Source organism: Hemitrygon akajei, unplaced genomic scaffold, assembly GCF_048418815.1.
Source record: "Hemitrygon akajei unplaced genomic scaffold, sHemAka1.3 Scf000062, whole genome shotgun sequence".
NCBI classification, from domain to species: Eukaryota; Metazoa; Chordata; class Chondrichthyes; order Myliobatiformes; family Dasyatidae; genus Hemitrygon; species Hemitrygon akajei.
The window spans coordinates 4,957,527-4,983,968 of record NW_027331948.1 but is presented as its reverse complement, the minus strand read 5'-3'; the positions used below and the strand labels follow the sequence as shown (position 1 = coordinate 4,983,968).

The window sequence follows — 26,442 nt, the reverse complement described above, 5'->3', positions numbered from 1 at the left end:
AATTCACGGGTTAATGGCCCAAGGTCTACCTCATATTGTCATCACCAACACAACCATATAATAAGGCCACTGGAGTTATGAACGAATTTGGCAGCGGAGATAACCTCACTGCGACAATAAAGTCAGCATATAATTGTCCTCAGTTTCCAACGTCTGAACCTATAGATTTACAGAATAGACCTGGAGTCCGACCGGTGGTTGTCCGTGTGCATTTAGTCCGTGAAACTAACTGAATGTCCCATCAGTGAGCAGATATTTTCCTAATCATTCTGTACCTCTCCATCCTCTTTTCACTGTTCTTCACAGGAAGTCACTGAGCTCGTGGAGATGGGAAAACGGACAGAGAGTTGCAAACTCTTCCTCAGTCTAGTGAAGGAGAAAGGCGCCCAGGCCCGGAGGGTGATGTGGGAATCCTTTGTGGAAATGAGGAAGAAATTACCGAAGGTGGAGAAGATATTGATGGAAATCCAGGAACTCGGTACAGTGAAATAACCCACTCTGCCATAAAACAGACTGAAAATTTCTAGATTTAACAATGCATGGTTTCATGAAAGCTTTTCAATGTCAACAGGTCCTGATCCATATGAACACATGGATATAACCAGAAGCTTTTATGAGTTATCCTCGCATCTGAAGGGTGAGTGATGAAATAAACGATCCTACCTGATTACTTCACAGAAATGATATTAGACAGCGATTGTTCACAGAAAGTGGGAATCCAGGTGTAAGTTTCGGTGAAGAGGAATGGTCTGTCGATATGTATTTAGAGTTTTTGTTATACTTCAGACCATTTCCACCGACGTTGTGCAAATAATTCAGTTCACTATTTCGACAATCCAGCCATAAGCGTAACTCAGGTATCTACACCCAGCAATCTACAGCTGGCAGCTCGTAATACGCACTGACGACCCTCTGAGTGAAGAGGTTTTCCCAAACATCCCCTTTAAAAATTCACTATAGCCACTGGTTGTAGTCACAGCCATCTCAGTGGAAAAAGCCTGCTTGCATTTTCCCTATTTATACCCATCATAATTTCGTACACCGCTATCCAATCTCCGCTCCATCTTCAAGGTTCCAAAGAATAAAATCCCAACCTAATCAACCTATCTTTATAGCTCAGGTTCTCCAGACCCGGCAACATCCTTGTGAATTTTCTCTGTATTCTTTCAACCTTAGTTACATCTACCCTGTAGGTTAGATGACTAAAGCTGCAGACAATAATGTAATTGCGACTCACCAATGTCTTATACAACTTCAAAATGACTTCCCATCTCAATATTTTGATTTATGAGGTCCAGAAGTTTTCTTTTTGATCCTATCTACCTGTGACACCACGTTCAGTGAATGATGAACCTGTATTCCGGATCCTTTTGCTCCTTAGTGCTCTGCCGTTCACTGTGCAGGATCCTGGCTTGTTCTACCAACGTGAAACACATCGAGCAAGTCTGCATTAATTTCTATCTGCATTTTCAGTCCATTTTCCCATATGTTCCATATCCCTCTGCTAGTCATGACAGGATTCATCCCTGTTCATCACACCCACAATATTGATTTCATTGCAAGTGTGCTGATTCAGCTAGTTAAAGCATTATCCAGATATTTGACATAGATGACAAAAATAAAACAACGGACCCAACACCTATCCCTGCAGGACTCAAGTCACAGGCCTTCAGTCAGACAGACAAACATCAACTGCCGCACTGTGGCTGATCCCACAAAGTCAACACCAATCCAATTTACTAACTAATCTTGAATACTGAGCGACTGAACCTTCTTGACCAAACTCCCATGCAAGATCAGATCAAATGCCTTCCTAAAGTTTGTGTAGACAGCATCGACTATCTTCCTTTATCAATTCCCCTAGTTACTGCCTAGAATAAAACTCCATCAGATTAATTAAACATCTCCTACACACATGAAGCCATGCAGACTATTCTTAATAAGTCTATGTCCAGATGTACAGGTCTGTAGGTCAACTGGTCGCATCAGTGTGATTGGCTTGTGTGGGCGCATGGGCTGGAAGGGACTGTTACTGAGCTGTAGCTCTAAAAATAATGAAGCAGTTCCTTCAGCCCATGCGCCCACACCAGCCAATCACACTGATGCGACCAGTTGACCTACAGACCTGTACAACTATACTTCATTTAGTTCACATTTCGACCGCGTAGATTGTTGTTGCACCGTAAAACTGCCGACAGCTTTGTCTGGATCTTAACACACAGGGAAGTGTCCTGATACAATGAATCTCTCTTGCCTTTAATATATTCACAAAACGCTTTTGCATTTTTCTCAAACATCATCATGTCATGTCGCAGACTGCTCTCACAATTCCTTTCGAGCATTCTCCTCTAATCTTCCCAGAATAATTTATTTGCTTTTAATTCTCTATATCTGAGAAAACCTTGTTTTATTAGTAAATCCTTTAATGTTCAAAGTTCCTTACAATTCACCCTTTCCCAGCCCATGGGGACACATTGTCCCCAATTTCCGACTATTCACTTCTACCTGACCCTGGTTTACTGGATGAACAATTACGTTCAATCGTCTCCGCTGTCATATACACTCAAAATCATTCCTCCTCGACTTCAGGATATCTATATCCAATCCACCTTTACTCCTTTCCATGACTGCTATTAAGCTCAGCCTCATTATTTACATATCCAAAAAGCTACATAAAATAACAGGCCAGTTCTGCCCACTTCAGCTATTACTGTCCACATGATTTTGCCAAAGGAACTTTTCCTGAACGCACATTAAATTTTACACCCTCTCCAAACCGATCCAAGTTCCTTGTGGGAAAGTCAGAGACCCCGGCTCCTACTGCACTCTTAACAGCTCTGTGTGATTTATATACTCCAGCATCTCCTGCTGACTGTTCAGAGGTCTGTGGTATAACTGAATCAGAGTGGTCGCAAGTTTTTCAGTAGGGAAGGAACTAAGTTCGTTTAAAAGTTGGCTTTCACTTCACAGTTAAATAGATAAACATTCTCTTCAAAAAAGTAAATATTTTGTTGGACAAGTCCTCTGTGATTTGCTACGCTTCTTTTTTTATTCAATACGTTTATGGGCAGGAGTTGGGATTCTAACTTGACGCTGGTGAACATATTAAATACTGATAAGGTAATTTTCCGAGAATTTACTTTAGTCAGAGTGTGGTAGATCTGTGGAATTTTCTGCCACGAGCGGCTGTGGAGGTCAAGTCATTGGGTACATTAAGACAGAGATAGAAAAGGTCTTGTTTAGCTAGGGCACCAAAGGGTACGGGAACAAGGCAGGAGAGTGGGGATGACTGGAGGAATTAAATCAACCCATGATTTAAATGGTGGGGCAGACTCGATGGACCGAATGTCCTACTTATGCTCCTATATCTTATGATCTTATATTGTGGAACCAGGTGCAGTTTCAGAGACGGAAATCGGAAGGGGAATCGAAGAGTGCCATGGTCCAAATAAATCAGCGCGCAAGTAAAGATGTCCAAATCAATATAGACCACTTCTCAGATTCCCAGTGTCCATGGAAATGCATCCACTTCCTAACGACTCCATTTGCTACAACTATTTATTAACCAATGCATGGCAATTGACCACAGTTCTGCTAACCTGATTGATAGGAGAAAATAGATGCTTCTGATCCTTTCGTTCTTCTCCATTTTAAATGTCGTCAAATTATTTTGCAATCTTTAAGACGGCTTATTTTCTTGTTTATCAGTTTTTTTTTGTTTATAATATTGCAATACATCCCAATAATAGACCAGCTTATAGGCCAAAGAGAGAAAGTGAATGCATCCGTCAGCTAAAATTCCTCATAATGTACAAGCTTGTTCCATTCCCTCTGCAGTGTAACCAGGACCTTTGTCAGCGAGCTGGTATCCATAGTTGCCTGGAATATTCCATATGATTTTTCTCTAGAAATTCATGTCACATGTACTTTGCACATTCTGTCCCGATTGGCGTTTGCATTATCCCGGATAATAAACAGAATAATAAAGATGTTCTGGGAGGGTTTGAGGAGTTTCAGGAAATGTATATTATAGTTCAGATCCAGTTTGTCGGTGGAAAGTGTGGAGAATCTGAGTGTCTGAACTAATGGAACAAAGGCGAATGTGGCCGTTTGCTGGGACAGATTACAGAGACCGTGACCAGCAGAAATAGTCTAAGAGTAAAGGAATTTAATTCAAAATATTAGTGAGTGATCTCAGTGCAGAAAGGTGCTGCAGCCTGAAAGGGGCTTGCTGAGGGTTGAGAAACGGGTATTTTCAGACATGTTGAGGCTGAAGAAGAACGAGGAACGTTGGAGTAGTTAGTCAGGAGGGTGTTGGCGGGGTCATTAGCAATGATATTTAACGAATCACTGGGCGTCGGAGAGAAACTCTGGAAACCCCACAAGTGCAATAACTTGGACAGGTAGGGTATAACAACAAAAAGAATCAGAGTGAACGTTGACGTTTTCTGATTGCTAACTATCAGATTGTACAAATCTGATATATTGTTGGTTGTTGAATATCATTGTGTCCGCTGTCTATGTACCAGGGTTTATAGTCCACACTGTATTCCATAGAACCTTTCAATTCTTGCTATATTAGTACCGAGATCCGATTGCAGTTTTCAAGTTATGTTTTTGATAAGTGTAATGTGGTGATCATTTTATTTCTTTTCCCATTTAAGATGTTCAACAGAAACACAAGGAGTTTCTGCGGGGACAAACTGAAACAATAAGAGTGAACACGATCCTGATGAGGGAGAAGGTGAAGGTTTTCCAGCTGGTTGATCGATACGCTGAGCTCACGGTCATTTCTATTGTTGGAGATCGGAGACTTGCGGAACATGATCTGCTGGCAAAAGGCAGAGACCACGAGCATTGGAGAAAAACACATCGCTGCAGAAAGCTGGAAAATCTCCGGACGGATCACTTGTTCCAGAGCAACTTTTCCCGAAGTAGCTTCAAATCCGGGAGCTCAGCAGTAGTGACCGGAATCCCGGGGATCGGCAAAACAACAATGGTACAAAAGATTGTTTATGACTGGGCCACAGGGAAAATATACCATCAATTCCATTTTGTCTTTACTTTCAAATTCCGAGAGTTAAACATGATCAATTGTATAATAAACCTCTCGGATCTGGTGCTGCTTTTCTATCCCTACTTGAGGAATATTCTGGAAACACTGTGGAAGAACCCAGAAAGTTTGCTGTTTATATTCGATGGATTGGATGAATTCAATGACGGAATTGATTTTGCTGACAGCCGGAGAAACACAGAATCTCAGTACGCTTGCACAGATCCTGAATTCAGGTGCAAGGTGTCGGACATTGTGTACAGTTTAATCCAACACAAGCTGCTCCCAGGTTGTTCAGTGCTGGTGACCACCCGCCCCACTGCGTTACATTTATTGGAAAAGGCAGTGATCAGTGTCCGGGCTGAAATCATGGGATTTGTTGGTGAGGAACGAAAGGAATATTTCATCAGATATTTTGAAGATCAGAAGGTGGCAGCAGCTGTTTTCAAACACGTGAAGGAGAATGAGATCCTGTCCACCATGAGCTACAACCCCTCCTACTGCGGGATCCTCGCTCTGGTACTGGGCCCCTTCTTCTCACAAGAAGTCAGGGACCCGCAGCGAGTTCCCCAGACCATCACCCAATTGTACTCCTACTATATTTACAACATCCTGAAAAACCACAGAGGTGAGATAGAGAACCCCCGTGATGTGTTACTCAGGGTTGGTCAGATGGCCTACAGAGGAGTGTCCGAGAAGAAGGTTGTGTTTACAGATGGAGATTTATTAAACTACAATGTGCAGCCTTTGCAATTCCTGACGGAGCTTTTGGAAAGAGAGGATTCTCCCCGCTGTGTGGTGTACACATTCCCACATCTCACCATCCAAGAGTTTGTAGCTGCACTCGCACAATTTCTGAATCCACATCCTGGGGATATGCAGAAATTCCTCACTGAATCCGGCAATACGACAGATGGGCGATTTGAGGTATTTCTGCGTTTTGTTGCAGGTCTCTCTTCCCCAATGACAACTCCCTGCCTGGAGGACATTCTGGGACCATTTCCTCACGAGACAACCTTACGGGTGATTGAGTGGGTAAAAGAGGAATTTAACCGCCAGATTGAAAGCACATCTAGTGTAGATGGTAAAAGATGCCTTCTGAAAACATTACTCTACCTGTTTGAGTCTCAGAATCGTGGGCTGGCACAGGACACACTGGGATCTGTGGAAACACTTTCATTCAGTGGAATGACACTGACCCCGATTGACTGCGCGGTCCTGTCTCATGTCATTGGACTCTGTGATACAATAAAACACCTGGACCTGTGGAACTGCCGCATTCAGTGTGAAGGAATCCATCGGCTGGAACCTGGGCTGCACAAGTGCCAGAAGTTGAGGTAACTTGATTTATCTCTCACTTTGAACTGAGAAGCTGTTCCATTGTCTTTTCTCAATGTTCAGGAATTTGGGTAAAACTGTAGTAAACCAGATAGTAAAGAATTTTGAGAAATTAACCAGGGGGTCGGTCAGTAACTTTCTAAGGGAAGTAAAGGTCTGAATTTCCTTCTGAAGATATTTTGGAGTCATTATCAGATCCGTGAAAAACGGCCATTGGTTTAAATGTAGTAAATCACAGGAATGGCCGTTTCTCGCTGCCTGTGACATGTCCATTGACAAATTTCCTTCTCCAACTGACACTCAAACAGACACTGACTGTGGCAGGTGCACCAGGGCTGCAAACCGCCTTCCCAGTGAGCGACAAGAGAGGGTCAGCGGACTGTCCCAGTGAGGGGAAACGATTTACCTCTGTGAGTTTGCCCTCCTCTGCTCATCCCCGTGTGTGACTATCACCATCACTCCACCTGTGTGACTTATCTCACCACTAGATACCGAATCTCCATGCGGGCACCACCTCTCGACCGTGGGACTCCGTTCAGACCCACCCCTCCCATGCAATCTATTTCTGCATCCTCTAATCTTGAGGGTCATCTTTTCCCGTTGGATTCCTCCTGCGCGACTTCTTCTCCATTCCCCTTCCCGTAGGGATCTCTCTTCCCCATCCTCCTTCCGCCTGTGGGATCTCTCTACCATCCACTTTCCTTCTGTGGGATTGCTCTTCTTCATTCCCCCTTCCTCCTGTGGGATCGCACTTCCCCATCCCCTTCCTCTGCAGGTTCCGTTTTCCTATCCCTTTTCCATCTCCCATCGACACATTCCCATTAATAAATATTCCTCATTGTGGGAATTCCGCCCAGACTTCAACCCTGCCCTTATGACCCTCTCACATCAGGAACATGTTGCTCCACGTCGGGGAATGTGACAGAATATGTGGAGTTACCAAGGCCATACCAACAGACCAAATTACCGACATTCGGTGAATACCCTGGAGCTGGGCAGTGAGGGACATTGACAGTGATGGGAACTCCGAGCAGTGATTTACTGAAGGGTCTACTATTTTCTGAAATTGCCAAGTGAGAGAAATTCACTCAGATCTATGGTTTGAATCACTTTCTTCATGAATTTGTCTGTGTGTTTAGACTAGGGTGGAATACACTGGGAGATTCGGGAGCGAAACTGGTGTTTCAATCTCTGAAGAACCCGGCGTGTAAAATACAGAAACTGTGGTAAGTACCAGACTGTGGGTGATTGTGTTTACAGTCACTGGTTGTCTAACACTGAAGATTAATGAATCAGTAATTCTGTTACTGATGAATACTGTTGATTTGTAGCGTCTCCTGTCTCTCTGTGTTCTTACCCTCACTCTCTCTCTCATCTCCAGGCTGGAGAGAGTCGGTTTCACAGATTCTGGTGCTAACGATCTCGTCTCCGCTCTCAGTACAAACCGATCACTGACGGAGCTGGATGTGAGCGGAAATAAGCTGGGAGATTTAGGAGTGAAACTGGTGTCTGCGGCTCTGAGGAACCCGGAGTGTAAAATACAGAAACTGGTGTAAGTACCAGACTGTGGAAAATAGAGTTTACAGTCACTGGGTTTCTGACACAGAATAGTTATGTGATCTCCCGTCTACCTGCGCTTTACCCTCTTTCTTATATTTGCAGGCTGATTGAAGTCGGTCTCACAGATTCTGGTACCAGGGATCTCGCCACCACTCTCAGTACAAACCGATCAGTGATGGCGCTGGACCTGAATAAAAATAGACTGGGAGATTCAGGAGTGAAACTGGTGTCTGCGGCTCTGAGGAACCCGGAGTGTAAAATACAGAAACTGGGGTAAGTACCAGACTGTGGGAGATTGTGTTTACAGTCACTGGGTGTCTGACACTGAACATTAATATGATCACTAATTGTGTTAAACACTGGGAATTTGTACCATCTCCTGTCTATCTGTGTCATTCACCCACCCTCTCTCTTAACTCCAGGCTGAACTGTGTCGGTCTCACAGATTCTGGTGCCGACGATATCCTCTCCGCTCTCATTACAAATCAAACACTGACGGGGCTGGATTTGGGATTGAACTCGCTCACAGACAGATCAATCCCCGCTCTCCGCCGCCTCATACTGACTCGTCGGAGTCTGGAGTGGATCTGGTGAGAGTTTGTGTTAAAGTTCAATGCGATAAAATATCAGTGGATCCATGGTTTTGCTGGTGATTTTTGTCTGTGAGTGTTATTGAAACTTTAACCACAGTCCTCTGCTGTTAACACTGTTGTGTCATTTGTTTATTTCCACTTTATTCCATCTGTTACAGGCTGGTGAGGAATCAGTTCAGTGAGACCGGGAGGATGAAACTGCAGGAATCCAGACCCACGCTGAGAGTGATCCTGTGAACATCTGAATTTGTGAACATTTCTCCCAAGGGATGGGAATATTTGGCCGATTCCCTGCCCTTCTCTTTAATCGCCATGCTCCAGGGTTGATATCCAACCATTCTAACTGACTCCAACTGCACTACACATTAGATTCTAATCACAGTCATAAAATTTCACGGCACTGCTTACACCGGATTCCCGGGTCAGAATTTTCCCCCAAAGGAGACCCTGGAAAATTAGGCAATCAGGAGGTGTCCAGGGGCGAAGCTCAGTAACGGACAGCAGTCCTCGGATTGATTATCTGGGGAGAAATATCACTCTGCTAAGGTTAATACATTCAGCAGTGTGGTCAGTGTTGTGATGTTAGATTGATAAATAACTCTGCAGTAAGCAGGGCTCTGTAGCGATCTCGCACACGGCCCTGAAGCGTGATTTTATAATCGTCTGTTCTCCGACGCAGAGTAACGGTGAGAAACGGGACTGATTATTCAACCTGTCGCTCGTTCTCGCCGGTCAGTTAATTGTGTGTGACTGTGAATTAATCGGAAGCAGCTTATTTTGTCCCGCACTTTAGAAGTTCACACTCTGTTAATTTACACTTGTCATAAGAATCAGTATCAGTTTGAATATCATCAGAATATGTCTTGAGATTAGTTAACATTGTGGTAGGTATGTAATGCAATACATGACAACAAATGAAGAAATATATACACTATTTACATATATGTATATTAAATAGTTAAATAAGTTCTGCAAAATAAGAAATAAAATAAGTAGTGAGGTAGAGTTCATTGGAACACAGCTCAATCAGAAATCATATGATGATGAGGAAGAAGCTGTTCCTGAATCGCAGAGTGTGTGCCTTCCCGATTGTAACATTGAGAAGATATCATGTCCTGGGTGGTGGGGATCCTTACTGATGGACGCCGCCTTCCTCAGGCACTGCTGCTTGAAGATGTCCTGGATACTGCGGAGTCTGATATCAAAGGTGGAGCTGTCTAATTGAACAGCTCTCTGCAGCTTGCTTTGATCATGTGCAGTATGATCCTGTGACACCACTCAACACCGTGATACATCCAGTCAGAATACTCGCCACGGTACATCTGTAGGAATTTTCATGCGTAGCAGGCGACATACCAAATTCCCACAAATTCCTAATGAAAGATATCCGCTGTCTTTCTTTCTTTATATCTGCATCGATATGTTGCGACCAGATTAGGTCCTCAGAGAAGTTAACACAGAGAAACTTGAAATTGCTCCTCCCTGCACTTCTGATTCCTCAATGAGGACTGGTGTGTCCTACACTTTCTGAAGTTTACGATCAGTTCACTGACGTTCAGTGCAATGTTGTTGTTGACACCACTCATCGACCTGGCATATTGTGCTCCTGCATGCACTTTAGTCACCATCTGAGCGTCTGCTAATAATGGTCAGGTCATCCGCAAATTTATAGATCGTATTTGAGCTCAGCCTTGCCACACAGTCAAGAGTGTAGAGAGAATAGAGCCATGGGCTAAGCAGACAATCTTCTGATTGTTAACGAGGTGGATACGTTAGCTGCACAGTTCGTCGTCAACCTTTTAGAAAGTCAAGCATTCAGTTTCAGAGAGAAATGTGGAGACTAACTATAATAATAATGATGATGTTTTACGCAGAGCTGTAGTCAATAAACAGCACCCTGACATCGGTAATGTATTGTCCAGGAGATGCAAGGCGGCGTGGAGATCCTGTGCGATCGTGCCGTAGGCATTGTGGCGATGGGCAGATTGCAGTGGGTCCAGGTCCTTGCTAAGCCAGGAGTTGATTCTAGCCATGACCAACTTTCGAAGCACGACAACACCTTACATGTGAGTGCGATTGGGCAGTAGTAATCCAGGTAGCTCACACTGCTCTCATCCAGACTCAAGGGTGAATCCCAGAATGCAGACCGGTCCACCGGTTCAAAAAAGTCCTGTTAGATCTCTTGCCTCTTCCTTGTCTATAACTTCTTGGCAATGAAATCAATAAAACGCTATAACTTTGTGTCTTGGTGTCGGACTTGAGGAGTAAAAGTAACCTGGGTTTTCTGTAGCCCTGCAGTACCTTGGACAATGTCCACACATGGATCGGGAAGCTCATTCTGTAAAAGGGCTGGATGGTTAAGAGTTTGTGAAATGTGTGCAGGATAGTTTTTTGCAACAATACATAGAAGTACCGACTAGAGAAGGGGCAGTGTTGGATCTCCTGTTAGGGAATGCGATAGGTCAGCTGACAGATGTATGTGTTGGGGAGCACTTCGGGTCCAGTGATCACAATAGCATTAGCTTCAATATAATTATGGAGATCAGGACTGGACCTAGAGTTGAGATTTTTGATTGGAGAAAGGCTAACTTTGCGGAGATGCGAAGGGATTTAGAGAGAGTGGATTGTGTCAAGTTGTTTTATGGGAAGGATGTAATAGAGAAATTGAGGTAATTTAAGGGTGAAATTATGAGGGTACAGAATCTTTATGTTCCTGTTAGGTTGAAAGGAAAGGTTAAAGGTTTGAAAGCGCCATGGTTTTCAAGAAATATTAGAAACTTGGTTCGGAAAAAGAGGGATGTCTACAATAGATATAAGCAGCATGGAGTAAAGGAATTGCTCGAGGAATATAAAGAATGTAAAAGGAATCTTAAGAAAGAGATTAGAAAAGCTAAAAGAAAATACGAGTTTGGTTTGGCAAATAAGGTGGAAGTAAATCCGATAGGTTTCTACAGTTATATTAAAAGCAAGAGGATAGTGAGGGATAAAATTGGTCCCTTAGAGAATCAGGGTGGTGAGCTATGTGTGGAGCCGTGGGAGATGGGAGAGATTTTGACCGATTTCTTCTCTTCGGTATTCACGAAGGAGAAGGATATTGAATTGTGTAAGGTGTGGGAAACTAGTAAGGAAGTTATGGAACCTATGACAATTAAAGAGGTGGAAGTACTGGCGCTTTTAAGAAATTTAAAAGTGGATAAATCTCTGGATCCTGACAGGATATTCCCCAGGACCTTGAGGGAAGTTTGTGTAGAGATAGCAGGAGCTCTGACGGAGATCTTTCAGATGTCATTAGAAACGGGGATTGTGCCGGAGGATTGGCGTATTGCTCATGTGGTTCCATTGTTTAAAAAGGGTTCTAGAAGTAAGCCTAGCAATTATAGTCCTGTCAGTTTGACATCAGTGGTGGGTAAATTAATGGAAAGTATTCTTAGAGATAGCATTTATAATTATCTGGATAGACCGGATCTTATTAGGAGTAGCCAGCATGGATTTGTGCGTGGAAGTTCATGTTTGACAAACCTTATTGAATTTTTTGAAGAAGTTACGAGGAATGTTGACGAGGGTAAGGCAGTGTATGTAGTCTATATGGACTTCAGCAAGGCCTTTGACAAAGTTCCACATGGAAGGTTAATTAAGAAGGTTCAGTCGTTAGGTATTAATGCTGGAGTAATAAAATGGATTCAACAGTGGCTAGATGGGAGAGGCCAGAGGGTAGTGGTGGATAATTGTTTATCGGGATGGAGGCCGGTGACTAGCGGGGTGCCTCAGGGATCTGTTCTGGGCCCAATGTTGTTTGTAATATACATAAATGATCTGGATGATGAGGTGGTAAATTGGATTAGTAAGTATGCCGATGATACTAAGGTAGGAGGTGTTGTGGATAATGAGGTGAGTTTTCAAAGCTTGCAGGGAGATTTATGCCGGTTAGAAGAATGGGCTGAACATTGGCAGATGGAGTTTATTGCTGAGAAGCGTGAGGTTCTACATTTTGGCAGGAATAATCCAAATAGAACATACAGGGTGAATGTAGGGCATTGAGGAATGCAGTGGAAAAGAGAGTTCTAGGAATAACAGTGCATAGTTCCCTGAAGGTGGAGTCTCAAGTAGATAGGGTGGTGAAGAAGGCTTTTGGAACGCTGGCCTTTATAAATCAGAACATTGAGTACAGAAGTTGGTATGTAATGTTAAAATTGTACAAGGCATTGGTAAGGCCAAATTTGGAATATTGTGTAGAGTTCTGGTCACCGAATTATAGGAAAGATATCAATAAATTAGAGAGAGTGCAGAGACGATTTATTAGGATGTTGCCTGGGTTTCAGCACTTAAGTTATAGAGAAAGGGTGAACAAGTTAGGTCTCTATTCATTGGAGCGTAGAAGGTTGAGGGGGGATTTGATCGAGGTATTTAAAATTTTGAGAGGGATAGAAAGAGTTGACGTGAATTGGCTGTTTCCATTGAGAGTAGGGGAGATTCAAACGAGAGAACATGATTTGAGAGTTAGGGGGCAAAAGTGTAAGGGAAACACGAGGGGGTATTTCTTTACTCAGAGAGTGATAGCTGTGTGGAATGAGCTTCCTGTTGAAGTAGTAGAGGCCAGTTCAGTTGTGTCATTTAAGGTAAAAAAATAATGGATAGCTATATGGACTGGAAAGGAGTGGAGGGTTATGGGCTGAGTGCGGGTAGGTGGGACTAGGTGAGATGAAGAGTTCGGCACGGACTAGGAGGGCCGAGATGGCCTGTTTCCGTGCTGTGATTGTTATATGGTTATATGTTATATGGTAAAAGCGGTCTAGAGCACCTCAGACTAGCATGGCAGTGTCAAATAACTGGTGACGAGGATTTCTCTCCGCCACTAAACACGCACACACCTCAACATCCAACCGCCCGCTCTCTCCCCACTGCCCTTAACCGTGGTCGCCTCGCTGCATCACCCGTTCCACTCCTCACGCCGCTAGACCCCACGATCTCACCACCGTCCCACTCTGCGCTCTCCTCGCCGCCACTGTCTCAGCGATATCGCCTCCACGAGAACTGTTCTTCAACCCACCCCGCTTCTGCTTTCTCCTCTCTGCTCTACAGCGCGTGCTCTCCTCGATACCCCATCTCCCGGGAGCACAACGCTATCCCAATCCCGTGATATATTCGCAGGCCATCCTCAGCGATTTTCCTTCCATCCCACAGCCCGATATCTCCTCGACAGCCCAGCACTACTACCGTGCTCGCTGTTCTACTACAACTCCCCACGCTCTCCAATGCCTATCACTCACGCTGTACTCACTGTCATATCCCCGCGGTCTCCTCACCGACACACAACCCCATAATCTCGCCGCCCCAAACCGCTGTCCTCTCATCTCTACCCAACACTCCACGCGAACTCACACACTCACCGCAATCTCCTCACAGACCCACACCCTGGGATCTCCTGGCGCCTATATCCTCTCGCCACCAGAACCCTCGCGATCTTATTGCCGCCCCAACCCCGAATGTTCTCCACTGCCCCTTACCCTGCTCTCTCCTAAATGTGACAACAATCCCACACTCCGCGTTACTAGCGACACCCCACCCACAAGCTCTCATCCCTGCTCCACCACCCGCGCTGTACTTCTGCCCCACCCCAGCGATTTTGCCTCCACAGCTCCATCCTGCACTCTCCTCTCATACCTAAGGTATGGCAGGTATGGCATGTCCCCTGGACACCACTTGAAGGGGGCGCCACTGAGCAGTTTCTATTAAAGTCAGACAAGCCATTGTCGGACAGTGAAAAAAAATAATTTTCTTCAGCTTATGATCTGTCTTTGATTATCATGGGTGAGAAGCACTAGGATGGCCTTCTTTCAGAGCATTCTGTAAGAAGACCATGAAACGTTTCTTCACGAGGAAGAAGGAAAGCAGAGCTGAAGGACGGAAGAGACGAAAGTTGGAGGCAGAGGAAGCCAAGAAGTCGAGCAAGTTCTTTGTGCCCTTCTTTGAAAATCCCGGAACAAGTAGTTCGACGCGTTCCATGGAGTCGCCTGCACCTGCTACAAGTTTGTTGGAATCCGAAGGTGGATCAAGTACACGTGCGTCACAAGCTGTGGAGCCAGTCAAGTCAGATAAATCCCAGTAATACGAGATTAAGAGTGACATGATAGGAGGAGAAGACGATGGTGGTGGTGGTGATGTTGAGCTTATTGACGAGATTTTATCTGACGAGACTGAACCTAATGAACGGGATGGTGTCAAAGAGCCTGGGACCAGAAGTGATTGAACAACATGACATTGGACTGCTGAAGTTTGACAAGGATACTGGAAAAACAATTCTGCCTGACGCGTCGAGAGCAGAAATAATAAAGCTGGGTTCGAAATATTTCCAGAACAGTGGAAATACTGTTCTGCCTTTCCTACCAACAAATAACCGCTCAATGAACAAAAGTTGGTTCAAAAGAAAATTCGGAAATGGTCGTGGTGAGGAAGTGACTCGCTCATGGCTGATCTATTCCCCTTCCAAAAAGTCTGCATTTTGTATCTGTTGTCTTCCCTATTCCCGGTCAGGCCATCAATCCTCAGTGGAGCAGGAACGTGGATTCAACCAGTGGAAAGCACCCGAAAGGATTAGTGTTCATGAAAATGCCAAGAATCATTGGGAACGTTTCACACAGTGGAAAGAAATGGAAAGAAATTTAGCTGGAAACAGAGGAGTTATTGACGCGGTATTTCAGTCACATATTGAGAAGGAAAAGCAGAAGTGGCGTAGTATCTTGACGAGAATCCTTCACTGCATAAAATCCCTTGCGACTCAGAAGCTGATTTTGAGAGGACACAGGGAATCACTTCAGCTAGACGATGACTCCAATGTGGGAAATTTCTTCGGCTTACAGAAACTACTGACCATCTTTGACCCTGTGATAAAAGAACAACTCACTCATTTGGAAAGTCATCCTGGATCCACGTCTTATCTTTCACCATGTGTCCAGAACGAATTCATCCACGTGATGGCATCCACTGTTCGCCAGAGTTTACTGAGAAGCATTCGTAAAGCCAAGTACTATGGCCTCATGTTCGACTCCTCTCCTGATTCGGCACACCGTGAGCAGATGTCAGAAGTAGTGAGATATGCGGAAGATGATTTTGAGAGGAAAACAGGAAAACAGTCCGTGAGAGTCCTTCCTTGGTTTTATCCAGATCAGCCAGAAGGATGCTGAGAGCTTGGTTGAAGACATCTTGAAACAGCTAGGGAAGGACGAAATGTAGCTACATGTTTGTCTGTCACAGTGCTATGACAACGCTGCTGTGATGGCTGGACACAGAAGTGGTGTTCATCAAAGAATAAGTGAGTAAAACAATCTGGCAGTGTTTGTGAATTGCGACAATCACTCAATCAACTTGGTGGGTGTACATGCAGCCAAGCAGGATACAACGATGGTCATGTTTTATGGAATCATCGAAGCTCTCTACGTGTTTGTCTCTCGTTCGACACAGCCCTGGGAAAAACTCAAAAACGCCGTGCCTGTGGTTGTTAATTCGGAGTCCGCAACCAGGCGCAGTGCAAGAACAGAAGCAGTGAAGCCCGTCAGCAAGTACCTTGAGGAGATACTTCAAATTCTCCAGGACACGATAGACAATGAAAACGACACCAGTGAAACAAGAAGTGACGCAAGGCAGCATGTTGAGTTTCGATTTTCTGATTTTGCTAGGATTTTGTAACTAAGTACTTTTTTGCACAGATTGTATTCAAAAGAGTCTGCAGGATCCTAGCGTGAACTTCCACGATGCTCCCCTGGATTTAAAAGCCCTCCGAGATCATTTTTATGATGAAAGAGAAGCGTTGGTCAGTGCGTCACTCGGAGAAGTTTCCGGTCTTTATCAAGAATGGAATAGTGAAGTTGAAAGATGTCAGAGACGAAAGAGGCGTATGGCTGATGAGAACTCGAGAGCCGCTGGGTTAACAGCTAAGGAGGAAATTGAAAAATTCATGAAGGGAACACTCGACCGTCTTCACAGAGAAATGGACGAAAGGTTCGCTCATTTGCACGACAAGAACACCAGGTTTGGGTTCCTTCTCGATGTCGCGGAATTGTGTTACGGCTCCGACTGTAGCGTCATAAAGAAGAAATGCGAAAATGTGGGCGAACTGTCCAGCTCTGAAGTTGGTGGACAGCAGCTATATGATGAAATTTTGGATTACAGAATGTTGCTATCAAGGCGGGTCGACCAGAAGAGGTTCTTGAATTTATTGTTTCCGTTTGTAGATGAGAGCGTCTTCCCCAATTTTTCTATTGCTATTCAGATAATGTTAACCATCGCAGATTTCTCCGCCAGCTTTGAGATCATTCAGCAAGTTAAAACTAACACTGTGAGCTTCCGTGGGTCAAGGCAGACTCTGGGATCTTGCTCTGCTGAGTGTAGAAGGAGAAGAAGCTGAAAAAAATGTCTTTGATCACATCATAGACGAATTTGCATCAATGAAAGCGAGGAAGATGTAGTTATAATTTTCATGTAGTACTATCATTTGTTAATTATAAGATTAACGATCCTAACTTGTATTTTTGAGTTGATATTATGATAAAGTTAACTAAAAGGTGGGTGTCAGGTGTTTGGAGAGGGACGCAATTTCGATGCTTGCCATAGGCGATATTTTCTGTAGATACGCCCGTGGTTGGTGTGTGGTGAGGAGGCAATTTTTGTAACTGATGAGCAACAATCTACGGAAGGTTGGCATCTGCCGGCCCTCAAACCATATGGTTGAATCCAGACTGTTCCACGTGCTCTTCAATAATGACCCTGCTCAGATATCGCAAAAGTACCCTACTCTTTACCGAGCGCTAGTACGAGGAACACGGGAAAACTAATGTGACCCACAGACACCCCTTGTTCCACGCGTCACAATGTATCCTGTGCAAGATGAACCTGAACATCATACTTCATCAATTCTCAATTATCATCACGCTTTTCTCCCTGTCCACAGAGTGAAATACCTTCCATTTTCCACACCTGGAGTGATAGATCACTCTGTGTCGATACCACTCTATGGGTGAAACGCACTTCTCTTGTACCCGATCGTTCATTTCATTCTGTCACCGGCCAGGTGGAAAGCAAACTGACTGCCCAGCGTTTGCCGTTCGCAAAAAGTCTACCGGCCTAATTGTGAACCCAATCATGACGGCTCCCATGGCAAAGCTGACTGGCACTGCATAGTTGCACCTCGTGGTTTATTCACAGTCGGTGGAATATAGACAACACTCTACAAGTTCTAGGTCCACCCGTTTATTTATACAAACATATGCCTTTGTTTAACTTCTACATTAAAACAACGAAGAACACCGGAACTACCAGAACTAATTAACACAATTAGTTTAAAATAATCCAATCCTGGAACAGGTTACAATTATCCTTGGTTTGCCTACTATCCCGGAACAACTTCATAATATCAAAGGTCGTTTAGGACTGTGTGGTCCCGCAGGAAAGAGAGATTCGAGAGTTCGAGCGTCAGTGCAGTGAATCTACTTATTAACATTATTAACAGAAGCGTCAGCGATCGTTGTTGGGATCATAAGTGAAGTCACCGGACGAGGAGCTAGCCGGACCCCACCTGCTGATAATCCCCTGTAAGTGTAGATATCAGGAACAGTGGGATATAGTTAATCCGACGATGCAGCGTGACCCGGAAGGTCATTCTGCGACTCTGTCAATATTCACATCTGCAGCAACAAGCTCACTGTATCATTAACATCAACCGAACTGATACGGAAAAATAGTTCGTACTTTTACACCTGCCCCTTCGACGGATGATCAAAAAGAGTGCGTCCGTTAACTTGCGCAGAAGAGTGAATTTTAGTGGGAACTGCTTACGTAATGTTTAAGCTTCGATACGACGCCGAATAGATTCACAATAATGTAATAGGAACTTGGAGTTTGAAGTAAACGGGAAGTATGGATTGTGTGGAACTTTTTTTTTGCTCTGGGATAGAGGCTGAAGGGTGAATATATAAAGATTTATATAAACAACATGGAGTAGATAGTGTAGACAGTCAGCATTTCTCCAACCGAGTGGATTCTAGAACTAGTGGCTATATTTTTATGAGAGAAGGGAAGTTTTGAAGGGCTTCCTGAGTAACACAATGTTCAGTGTGGTGGGCACATGGAACGAGATGACAGTAGAAATAGTTGAGGCTGATATAATTGGAATGTCTCTTTGGAATTTGGACGAGATCATGTTACGAATGCTTTGGAATGGTTGTTGTCTAAACACAGCAAATGGGAAGGCACGCGGTCCGGCACGTTCAATCCTTCATGACAATGAGCTGTAAATAAATCAGGCAGACACTTCGACAGGTTTGAACGACATTGAAGCTTGTGGAAGAGAAATGCAAGATTGCTTTCTTTCAGTAGCCTTTAGACCAGCTGAGAATCATCTCGTGTTTTGTGTTAATAACCTGAATAAATGTGTTTTCACGCAATCTCGGCAATGTAGGGATGGATGGGATTCCTGGGAGAACTGTGGAGTGTTGTTGATAGTATCGCCTCCCGAAAATATCAACCACATTCAGATTTAATTGAAAAGTGAGTGTGCGTCATCTGTACATGATTTAAGAATATCAATGCGAGGAGTACTGCATCGTTGCTTATTCATTAGTTTTCACAGAAGATACTCAAATATTTTGGTGTTAATCTCTGACTTCTGTAAGGGCTAATTTCCATAAACTGGCATATTGCGGGTAATCTGGAATATAACGTGTTAGAGGATCGAGAATGGAAGATTGTCTTCTGCAGGCAATGGGTGGAGTGGTCAATTGAGTAGGTTTTGATACAGCTAAGTGGTACTGCCGATCAAGAAGCAAATACAACAACACAACGTAAGCTAAAATAAAACAGGTAATTTATTTCCTAAATTTGTATTCTTCTACTAATTACTGGGAAAGAATATTTTCTATTCTCAAATCCTGCTGGGGCTTTTGGAGGCGGTTGTGCGGTATTCGAAAAGTTTTTGCCCAACTTTTTCGCTGTTTCAGATGAAACAGCTTGGCAGTTCGGGAAATATGGAATGAGAATGTTATTAACCGTAGCTCTCTGCTGCTTTACAGTGATCCAATGCAGGGTACAGATAGTTTCGTTACTTTAGTATTGAAGTGACGCTTGTCCTAATTCCTGATTGTATTCCATCCGGCCCATTCCACGCATTCATACATTTTATTTCTACGTTGAGCTAATTCTTGTCAGGTACAAATGAGACACTTTCAGTTACCAGCATCGGGATGTTTTAAATGAGAATTTTAATCTTATTTTCAAACTAAAAGCGCAGATCTTTTACAAAATGTTGCCTGTTGTAAGACGTGTGCGAGCTGGAACTGAATTCTAATTGGGGGAGAGAACCTTAGCTGATCTTCCATTTGCCTTGCTCAATGCCCGCAAAAACGTCCAAGGAGACAGTATCAACGTCTTCAACTCTGCCCTGAAGTTAGTTTGGGTCGCTGCATAAATACACGTGTTTGTACAGGAACTCATGTTCGTGAGCAGAGTCCCGGTTTGAGCAGCGATATATCGGGCAGAGTAATAGTCGCGATCAGAATACATGGTTAGACTGGCGATAAAATTGGTCACTGAACACGGCAGCCAAAATAGCATGAAGCTGCCCGATACACAGAACAGTAATATGATGCCTTTTCTTCTGTTCTCCATTTCCGTGTCACGTTCAGTCTTACTCTTACAGGTTCGGAAGCCCCTTCGGGATTTGCTGGCCACCAAGATATGCCTGGCCGTCATCCCATTAAATAGAAATACTAAACCAAATGCGCACAACAGGTTTTGAAAGGATTTGAATCTGCTGAGCGCGACAAAGTTTGGAGAGTTGAAGACGTCCAATTTCGGGCGAATACCCCATGAAATATTTCCAATTATATGCTGAGGCTGAAATGCAAATAAAAAGGGTATATTCTCCAAACAAAGCCCCGCCAGTATTACTGCTGCTAGGATTCTGGCTGTCTTCACTCTGCAGAATTTGGTTTTCAACTTCTGACAACACATGGCAACATATCGATCACAGGTGAAGGCCACTGTGTACCACTGTGATAGTTCCAGAGTGACCGCCAGAACGTAGATCGTGGCTTTCAGGACTTCCGTATAATGCAGAAATGAATTTGACAGGCGGAATATTAAAATCTCATAGACAAGGACATTGATGAGAATGACCAGTAAATCTGACCCAGCCATCATCGTCATGTAGGCGGATATGCATTTGGAAAGACCGTATTTTCCCCGGGACAGAATAATAATTGTTAACAAATTAGCTGGAAAAGAAAAAAAAAAGCAGAAAAAGACGTCACCAAAGGAGGAAGACAGGTGAATCTTACAACTTGTGTTTGAAATATGTTCATTAGACGGGACTGCACTTTGCAGTGTGATCTTCCCCAGCTGGAAACGGGCTGGAAAACAGCAGGTGCAATTTACTGGAAGCCTGGATAATGTGTTGCCCTTCAGGAGGACAAACGAGCTTACAATTGCAAGCTGGATGGTGGGTTGTGAGGTTTTCCGTACAAAAGAAAAGGAGCTGTAAATACAGATCCATCAGTCATTTAAAGTGAAACAATACATAAAGTTGGTGGCACAGAGAGATTTTTGCACATCGGCCGTCACTGATCAGGAAATTGAGTTATTGAGTTGAAGTTGCACAATACAGAATTGAAGCCGAATTCGTGGTATCGTTTACATTTCTACTCACCTTAGTACGGGAATTATATCAAAATCCCTGACAGAGTTCAGAATCTTTGCAAGGATACCGACGGGAATGAGAAATCGTTGCATGCGTTAGGGGTATATTTCGTGTAAATGCACTCCAGCCTTTTCCCTTCAGGTTGTGTGAAGCTACTTTAAGCGATCATAGGATTAGCGTGAAAGTTGAAATGTTTCGGGGGTAATCTAAGAGAAGTTATTTACTCAGAGAGTGTTGCGAGAGTGGAAACTGTTGCTTGTGGAGAGAAAGATCAGGGATCTATTGTTACATATAAGATAAGTTTGGATAAGGTCAATAATCAGAGGGATATTTTTTCGAGTGCTTGTAGATAAGACAACAGAAGATCAGGTCGGCAAGGCAGGCCGAATAGCCTCTTTTTGTGCTGCAGTACACTTTGATTCTCTGACGCGAACGATGAAAAATACAGTTCTTACTAACGAAACACAATTGCTGATTTCTGAGATGTCATCCCTCCGTTCTCTTTGTAGCGGACAACAGGCGACACCCGCACATGTTCAACAGGATGTCTTCTCACCGGCCATGTAGACAGGTAAGAATACGACGCTTATTGAGCAGCTTGTATAGCGGATAGATTGCGGTGAAACTTCTCAACATACTTTATAAATAAAAGTAATGCCCTGCCAGATGACCAATAGCTGTTTGAAATGCATTACTAATACTTACCGGGTAAACCAAACACTGCTAGAACAGGGTAGCAAACGTCTTTCATTTGTAAGATCGCCGGTCGACGCATTTTCGATTGTTTGTACTATCTCAGATTGTGCAGTTCACATCGGCGTATGACCTGGATCGAGATAGCCTGCCAATTTATAGGAAGAACGAATTCTGCGTCAGTGAAAAACGGGTTCTGCAACAAATGACGTTACTGCCAACCAATGATAAAACAGGGATTGCTGTTCCGCTCCAGTGCCACCTGTTCCCCAGTTGACAGACTGAGCAGCTGAATCATGAAGCTCCTTCATTCACATTCCGCGGCAGAACACTGCCATCCCCCGAGGGAGTGACGTCAGCGCTCCCCTCCCCTGCGGGAACATCGCATCAGAACGAACCACAGTAATTCAGTGAATAGGTTCTGTTCCGTTTGGTAACTGTATTTGTATACAGCGTACTCTTAATCACCACTAATAAGTTGGCTCTGGCATTACTGATTTTGTGCTTGCCTTTAACTTACACATAATAATACTTCTTTAGCAATTATCATGATTCTTCCAGTCTAACGTCTTTTTTTCACCTTCCAGCTTGTGATTCATTCCTGAACAAAACAAATGAAGCAACATCTCGGGAATGGGGTATTGACCCTACTCGGACATTACTGATGTTGCATTCTGTTATAGCTGGTGGAGATGCATTGTCATATCTAACATGGTTACACTAAACATGCCAAATGTTAATTCATCTCCAGCAGCACTGAAAATGCCAATATTTAAGTGCATGGAGTTGCTTGTGCCTCACATTAATTTGGTGCCGCTACCAAAGCCGCTCGCAGTGATGGATCTTTTCAGATTTCCACGGAGAGATTACAAAGTTGCACCTTTACTGGGCAATCATTATTACCAATCCACTAGATGAGAATGTCACTGAGATTTTATTTCCATTAGCAGAGATTCGTATGACTGGGTCTGGATATGACACTGTATCAAAGATTTAAAGAGACATAAGAAAGATTGTCTTACACCTTGTCATCTACAAAGTATATGATTGATAAGGAATTTCCTACATCACACACTGATGGATGTAAGGAGACAAAAATTCTGATTTTTTTGTTATGATGTCATAAAATATTATATACAAATTTACCTGCTCAGTGCTGGGACCATGGGATTAATGTGCTGGAGCGGGGCAACTTCGGCGCCTCAGAAGGTGTTAGACTACAAGGTTGAGTAGTGATGCATAGCAACGTAGAACACCTACAGCATAATACAGACCTTTAGGCCCACAAAGCTGTGCCGAACATATTCTTACCTTAGAACTACCTAGGCCCACCCATAGCCCTCTATTTCTCTGAGCTCCATGTATCCATCCAGGAGTCTCTTAAAGGACCCTATCGTTTCCGCCTCCACTACCGCCGCCGGCAGACCATACCACAAACTCACCACTCTCTGCGTAAAATACTTACCCATGATATCTCTTCTGTACCTACTTCCAAGCAGCTTAAAACTGTGCCCTCTTGTGCTAGCCATTTCAGCCCTGGGAAAAAGCCTCTGACTATCCACACGTTCAATGCTTCTCATTGCCGTGTATACATCTATCAAGCCACCTCTCATCCTCCGTTCCTCAACTTTCGTATTGAACATTATCAGTGAAACCCACTCCTGAAAAGTACATTTTGTAAATTAGATAAATTAACGCAGTGTGGTAATGAACCACAACGTGTACTGTACGTGCCTTCACAGGTACATAATATGAAACGAGAGTACGCCAACAACCATGCAGAACGGCCCCGAATCATAAGATAATATTGATAAATGTGAACATTGAAATTAAGTCGATGATGTATAACATTCTGTTTCCTTCGGAGCTGAGTTAAATTAAACGTCAAGCCCATCTCAGCGCCGGGGTTATTTAAATTATACAATTCCCTACTGCCATATCAGATAGTTTTGTAAATTAGCACTTCGCCAATTTGAGCAATAGCTACTGTTAATGTCGTCGATCATTCGAGTAGAATTAGATTCTGTTACAATTTCAAGTTTCAGGAAATATCGGCGTTACAGGAAAGATGCTAACATGCATTGAGAAATAGCTGACAGGCAGAGGCGAAACTGGCTGGCCGTCAGTTATTTATCGTGTTCCTCAGAGGATAGCATTGATTACGCTATTTTTCAAATTGTTTGTCAATGATTTAGTTAATAGAATTGATGGCTTTGTGTCAAGGTTTGTGATTGATACAAAAATAGCGGGACGGGTAGTTAGTTCCAAAGAAGCAATGCGATTGCAGCGGGATTAGACAATTATATTGTCCCACAATGATATTTATATTTATCTTTTCTGTTTCTATTTATATTTCTATTTAACTTTTCTCTTTCTATTTATCTTTCTCTCTCTCCGAGCTGACTAGTCCATCTATCACTCTCCTGTACACCACCTCGTCGCCATTAAACTTCTGCCAACAGCTGTCAATTGGCAAATTTATTGATGATGTTTGAAGCACTCACACTCATTCTGCCCCCTGACACGCTCGAATTTCTGGCATACTGTCACCCAATTCAGCTCACGACCCTATTCCAGGAACTCCTCTCACTTCTGTCTCTGGGTGAATTTGCATCTGTGGCTTTCAACACTTGATACCTGAGAGAGTGAAATGAGTAGCTCTTTGTTCTCAAATCTATGTGTTTCCTGTTGCCTATAATTTCTTGTTATTAAATTTCCTCCTTAAAGAGTGAAGTTACATTCGCAATTTTCCGTTCCCTCAAAATTATTCCAGAATCCAGTGATTATTGAAAGATCACCACTAATGCTTCCATAATCATCCCCATTACGTTAAGCTACCCAAGTACCTTCTTCTTAGTAATAGCAACTACACTCACTTTGCCCTCGATACTTGGTATTCTGTCATACTGATGGTGTCTTTCACAGTGAAGGCAAATGCTAATTACTGTATACATGAACGTATTTCAATGACAGAAACTTGCCTTGACGATCCTTCCTCACTGTCTAAGCCATACACCGTATCCACTTGTGTACCAGCTTCCCATCCTCAGATATATCACTCGAGTTTCCATTCCCCTGCCAAAGTAAATCAAACCCTGCACAACAGTTCTAGCAAGTCTGCTCACAATGATATTGGTCCCCCTCAGGTTCAGGCCGAAATGTCAACTGTTTATTCCTTTCTATAGATGTTGGCTGACCTGTTGAGTTCATCCAGCATTTTGCATGGGTTACTCTGGATTTCCAGCATCTGAAGAATCTCGTGTTTATGATTTGCCAGGTACTGTCTTATTATCGTAAAATTTAAAATTTAAATCCGTATAATTTCAGTCCGCTGCTCTGAAATATCACTTTAGCCACGCGATCACTGACAAATCTTCATATTTCTAATCTCAGAGTACATGGCAGAGATCTTTATCCATCAACCCAGACACTGCAACATGTCATCCCTTTGTTGTTGATTCCAAGAGAAGCAATAATCGCTGGCTGATCTCTCTCAGTTTTCACAATGCCGAGATGTCGCCAGGAGCCATTCTCAGACCAGAGAGTTATTACCAGAGGGTGCAGTTCTACTGTCAGTAGTCAAAGTTTCACAGCAGATTTCACGACTCTAATTTAACCCAGCGGTTCCTCGGAGTTTGGAATGCAGTTTCTGATAGAATAATTATGGAGGAGCAGCAAGGCGTCGGAGGCGATGAACCAACTGCGTTTAACTGGGATGAATACAGATAGATACGTGATGGTCAGCATGGTCTGGATGGGCCAAAAGGCCTGAATTTGCTGCACATTTTTATGACCATAGTTGTTTCCGAGTTCAAAGTAAAAGACAAACTGGTGGAGGTAGCATCATTCTATCGGGATGGTTTTCAGGAGCAGGGACTGTAAATCTGGTCAGGAATGTTGACAAGATGAATGCTTCTAAACACAGAGAGATCCTGGATAAACACCTGCTGGCTCTGCCAGAAAGCATAAACAGATGAGGAAGTGCGCCAGCGCAACCCTGAAGTGGCTTCAAAGAAAGAAAACTGATGTCCTTGAGTGACCCAGTCAGATTTCTGTCCTTAACCAATCTAACATCGCTGACAAGAACTCCCGATTGTTGTCCACCACTGCTCCCCAATAACCTGGCACAGTTTAAGTACTTTTGCGCGGAGTAATGGGCAAATCTTGCTCCATCACATTGTGGAAAATTAAATACCTGATTGGAATATTAATTTATGTGTACTAAAGGTCGGAGAGTGAATATTTTTCGAAGGCAATGTATTTATATAGATAGATATAAAAGCCTCAAGCCTCCTGTGGCTCCTGCACAAAGGCAGCAGTGGGAAGAGAACATGGTCTGGATGGTGGGGGTCCCAGATGATGGATGCTGCTTTCTTGTGTCTACACTCCTTGCAAATGTGGCCAATGGTGGGAAGAGTGTCTCCTGAGACTGAGTGGGCTGTATTCACTGCTTTTTAAAGACTTCTCAATTCTTGTGTATTGGTGTTGGAATGGGACAGATAGACCAGTGAGTGGCAGCC

General features: G+C 43.5%; 1 protein-coding gene across 1 annotated transcript in view; it reads left to right on the top strand.

Moving 5' to 3' along the window:
• Positions 1–9,035, top strand: part of LOC140721832 (NACHT, LRR and PYD domains-containing protein 5-like) — a 32,420-nt gene extending 23,385 nt beyond the window's left edge. Inside the window, exons 6-13 of the mRNA XM_073036641.1 lie at positions 307–478; positions 572–637; positions 6,003–6,390; positions 7,531–7,617; positions 7,773–7,943; positions 8,054–8,224; positions 8,374–8,541; positions 8,703–9,035. Coding sequence (XP_072892742.1) covers positions 307–478; positions 572–637; positions 6,003–6,390; positions 7,531–7,617; positions 7,773–7,943; positions 8,054–8,224; positions 8,374–8,541; positions 8,703–8,781 — 1,302 coding nt within the window. The 3' untranslated portion in view covers positions 8,782–9,035. The remainder of the gene's footprint in view (positions 1–306; positions 479–571; positions 638–6,002; positions 6,391–7,530; positions 7,618–7,772; positions 7,944–8,053; positions 8,225–8,373; positions 8,542–8,702) is intronic.
• Positions 9,036–26,442: the final 17,407 nt, after the last annotated feature.